The sequence below is a fragment of the Aptenodytes forsteri genome, unplaced genomic scaffold (genome assembly GCF_000699145.1).
Source record: "Aptenodytes forsteri isolate BGI_AS27 unplaced genomic scaffold, ASM69914v1 Scaffold216, whole genome shotgun sequence".
Lineage (NCBI taxonomy): Eukaryota > Metazoa > Chordata > Aves > Sphenisciformes > Spheniscidae > Aptenodytes > Aptenodytes forsteri.
Genome location: NW_008796114.1, coordinates 215144 through 220101, shown reverse-complemented (window position 1 = coordinate 220101; position 4958 = coordinate 215144). Strand labels below are relative to the sequence as shown.

Sequence of the window (4958 nt, the reverse complement as noted above, 5' to 3'; positions counted from 1 at the left end):
CTCCCTGTCCTTCATGTGCCTTAGCATAGCTTCCAGGAGGATCTCTTCCATGATCTTCCCAGGCACAGAGGTGAGACTGACTGGCCTGTAGTTCCCCGGGTCTACCTTTTTTCCCTTTTTAAAAATGGGGGTTATGTTTCCCCAACCAGTTTTATGTTTCAAAACTGGTGCCAAAGAAAGCATAATGATATTAAGAAAAATGAGGCTGTATTAATCTCATTCAGACCCCATTCAAAGAGGCAAGTCAGTATTCAATGAAGACACAGAACATTTACAGTAATTTATCTGAGACCTCACAGATACCCTGCAATTGCAACTGGCTGGCTCAGTGCCAGAACAATGATACTGAAAGATTGGTCAGATGTCATGGGGCACAGAGGCCTTGCATCAGTCCAGATAGAATGGTGAAGGGGAGTATGGACAATGTTTTCTGGACTGTGATCTTAGGTGACCAATCTGTAAGAGGCGGCTTAGGTTTGAAAACTTGGGTTGATGCCAAATACCAAGTGGCACATGCTGAACTAATCATTTGTGACTTACAAAAGTTATATAACCCAGGATTTAAAAAGGAACCCCTTTTAGGGGTTCCTACCAGATCTGGAACATTATCAATCTGGAGCCTGAAAGTCCGGAATAAAGTACAATGGCTAGTCACACAACCCTTTTAAAGACCAAGTAAGAATCTTGCAACTATTTCAGCAGATGATAGCAAGCCATCACAAGTTGCACAAAGTGGAGTAATGACACAGCTAGTAACCACTGAGGAGGAAAGTACATGACTGATAAAAAGGCCAAAAAAAGTTCCTGAGGACAGTACTGAAAAACGTGGAACAACTAAATTGTATGAGAAATTTTCAACACCCAACCACTCTGTCTCAATAAGCAAAAAACAAGAAAAGGAAACAGTATTATGAAGATCCTGGTTTATGTAGTCTCATTCTGAGCACAAGAGAGGACAGTGAGTGAACAGACTTCCCCCAGGAGATCTGTAAAAGGAAAAAGTTGTCCAGCCTCAAGTAATAGAACAGGTGCCATTTCACAAGTGTATGCACAGGCAGACTGTCACTTAGAGACAGTTAATGGGCATGTCTTGAGGCTTAAGTGCTGGCCTGTTTAAACTCCGAATTACCCTGTCATTTAGAACATTTGCTACGTGGATGCTCAGAACCTTAACCTTGAAGCTCAGTGTAGTGTTAACGTGCCTGTGAAAACAGGCCTGAAAGAGGGCAGGATTCAGATATATTCAGATTACTTTTTAGAGTGAAAATAAATGTGTATACTCCTTACATGTAATAAGGTGGCAAGATGAAGAAGGAAGGAGAACTACAGGAAACCAATTACTGCCTGGATCACTTTAAATAAAATGTCCTTTTCTACCTTCAGTTGTAGTTGCATTTACATTCATCCACGGTGAACTTTACAGAAGGGCTGGCAGAACAAAGCATGTTTTTCCCTAGGGCTAGTACTAAAATCATAATAACTAGGACTATATCTATTTTTGAAACAGCCTGTTTATTGATACAAGAACTGCGTCTGTGGTTGATACAATCTGCTTACAAACGGCAAGAGACAATTGTCTGATAAAACTATGAGAATACAATTTTGAAAACCTTTTAGTCAGATCTTGAGTAATAGGTAATACCAATAGCCCTACAAAGTAATTTGTCTTTCATTCTAATTAATGTTCTAGTAATACTCAGTGAAGATAATTATATAATTCCTAACGTAGCTATGTCTCAGGTCAGCTCATTACTACACTCTGTTCAACTGAGGATCCCCACGCAGAAGTTGATGAACTTGTCAGAATCAAGGGGAAGAGACTCTGTGGTGTAGTACACTCACAAGAGCCTAATGCATTAGAACTAGAGATTTCAGGTTTTGATTTCTACTGTCAATAACTTGTTCAAAAGCATAGCACAAACAGTATTTCCAGAACGAGCAATGCCTTAAGATGAATATCCATCTGCTTGATAAGACATACGACAAACTGCTGAATAACAGTTTTTCTGAATTAATGGAAATTGCTTACCTCATCATAATAAGCTCTTAAATCAGCTCTTTTAGATCGTAAGTCCCAGAGTACGACAGTCCCATTTTCATAGCCTATCAATAGCTGGAGGAGGGGAACAAACACAATTATAGTTTCAGATTCAAAAGGTATATACAAATATTGAAGAACTTTATGGCTTTAAGAGATTTTTAAAAAATAAATAAGCACTATAAAAAGAAATGACAAGCTGATGTGCAAGATTGTAGTTTGCACTACACATAATACCCTGCTTTCAGATTATCTTTCAGTATAAATTACTTCTCATTACTGACAATTTAAGATCTGATATGGAAGAAAAAATGTGCTTTATACACTTTTTTCTCTTTGTTTGTTTTTTTTCTGCAAGATTATGTGCCTGGACAGTCTCCACAATTGTATATCTGCTGAGAAAATAAGACCATAGCATGTTCCTGTCAGCTCTTACCTTCCTTGCCCCTGGTTGGAGGGAAAACTGTTTGACACCTAAGAGATCACTTAAATAACTTCAAACCAAAGAGTCACCAGATTAAACTCTCATCCAGCTACTTATATTCCTTTAATTTCTGCTTTCTATTGCTTTAAAACATTTTGAAGAAGTCCCCCTGCAGAGAATAAATTGCTTGCTTTCCTAGAAATTAAAAATAAATTAACTGGTATGCCAATTTTTACTTCTTCTAGAACTGGTATGTCATATCATCACGCACACCTGAGAAATACCAGCAAAGAAGATTTGTCAAAAGATGAAAGAGAAGAAAAACGATGCTCAGGAGAAAAATAAGAATGAACACAATCCTTTCTCCTTGTCTCTATTGAAAAGAACTGAATTATTGATCTGGCACTGTATTGAGTACTCTTCATCTGAACACAATTAATTTCAGATCTTATGGCAGATGTGAAGTCTAGCCCACTTAGGTGTCCTGGAAATTGCTTCCCATAGAGTCTGTCTTCCTAAGAATCTATCCTGGACATGAAGACTGGGAATGACCAAACTGGCAGACTCACACATTTCTGCTAGAGAGTATTTTATACAACTGGCAGTGGTAACTGCATTTGTTCTTTGTCCATAAACACATGGATCACAGAATGCAGGCAAGAGTTTACAGTTTCTATATTAAGAATTTAAGCAGAAGAATGACAAGACTATATCTTAGTTTGTGAAACCTTACCAGCATCTTTGCTATCACTCACTTTAGCTCGCATAAGTCATAAAAATGAAAACTTGGCTGGACTGCTAAACAAAACACCACTTTGTTTCCAACTTAAATATAATTGATACATCAATACTGCTATAAAGGAGTCTGGGAATACTCTCAGTCCTACTAGATATGATTCTTTATATTGCCAGGAGAATATTCATTATGTGGAGACGTATTACTTAATCTGGGAATGATTTATAGTTAATATATTTAATACCTGAATATGAACAATACCTGATTACTTAAGAATTCTGCTCCCGAAAAAAATTCAACCTGTCCCAGAGAAATTCCAGAATATTTATCATTTTTGCTCTGGATGGATCCACGTGGGATTCTGTGGCAGAGTAAATGTGAAAAGACATCCTGTTCAGAAAGCATGCAGCTAACTGGATAGCGCTTGTGTCAGGATGCCATATGGTATTCTGGGATAATAGATTGCCATTGAGAGAGTGAACAAAGAAGTGTCTTACTGCGACTGCTTTTGCTGTTAGTGTAGTTATCCTAAATGGAAGACAATTGTATATCCAGGAGTTAGTGATCCACATAGTAGTTAACCTGAGTAGGTGCAGGCCTGTGCTGTGCTATGTTGTGCTGCACATAGCACTTGGCTTTCAAGCCTGTGTTGTGCTGCACATATTCCTTGGCCACAAGATAAACTTAGCTGGCTAATTGTAAAGAAGCCTGTAGGCAGCTCCCACTTGGTAAGGGCAATTACAGCACCTTTGTGTCCTTGCCTTTATCTTAATGTAAGGCAGTATGTTCTCATGTGAATATCCTTTTGCTTGACAGTAGAAATGAATAGATTTAAAAAAAAAAAAAAAAATCAAAATCTTTTGAGATCTCTAAAGACAGAAATGCTGGCAAACCTCTTCACAGAGGGGACCAGCATGGTGTGCTGTGCCCTTATTGGAGGTCCATCCAATGCTGCACAACCTGGGGCTCCCACCATCTGAAGAAACGTAAGATTATCTTCTTTCTCCTTTTCGTACTAACTCCAATAAATTCTATTTTAATCAATATGTTATGGAGTCTGACTGCCTTCCTTACTGTCATCATGACAAGCACTTGCACCAGTGCATTACAGCTGGGTACCAAACCAGTTGAGTTCAGTTCGTATCTACCAGTATTCTTTTCACCTCAGCTTTTGTACAGATATATTCAGGAAACTGAGGGAATAGAAAAGCATTTAGTATGTGACCCTGTTTCATAATAAGCCTTTCTCCCTGGTGAAGCAGGTTTGTCTTTTGATTTTTATCACTCTCTTTTGCAACCCTGGTGAAGCAGGTTTGTCTTTTGATTTGATTTGAGATATCACGCTCCAAGTAATTACTAAAAGGTTAAATACCTCCTATTAGAGACAGCATTTCACCTGATCTATTGCTGAAATGCCTAATGCACAACACCACTACAGAATTGCAAGGTACGAAGTGCTTTCTTTCAGGGAAGAAGTTGAAAGAGAAACAGATTTACTGCATAGCCAGGAATCTCTCTCTCTCTTTGCTCAGATGGTAGCCATGATGCTAAACTACTAGTACTGTGGTATGACACTAAAGTCAGAATTCCAACTGGGTGAATGTGATTAGTCTCATTGCCAGTATGTTTATGATGCTCTGAACTCTGACCTGCCTGAACCATAGGAAACTCAAATATTCACACTCCTCTTGGCCATGTTAAGCACTTGAGATCTATAGGACAAGCTCTATGTCTGTAATATTCAATGAGGTAAAAAATAG

At 38.4% G+C, this 4958-nt stretch overlaps 1 protein-coding gene across 1 annotated transcript in view; it reads right to left on the bottom strand.

Moving 5' to 3' along the window:
• The window catches only part of STXBP5L (syntaxin binding protein 5 like), a 216841-nt gene that overhangs the window by 88164 nt on the left and 123719 nt on the right, over window positions 1–4958 (bottom strand). The window contains 2 exon segments of the mRNA XM_009287153.1: window positions 2030–2113; window positions 3191–3222. Of these exon segments, the coding sequence (XP_009285428.1) occupies window positions 2030–2113; window positions 3191–3222 (116 nt within the window).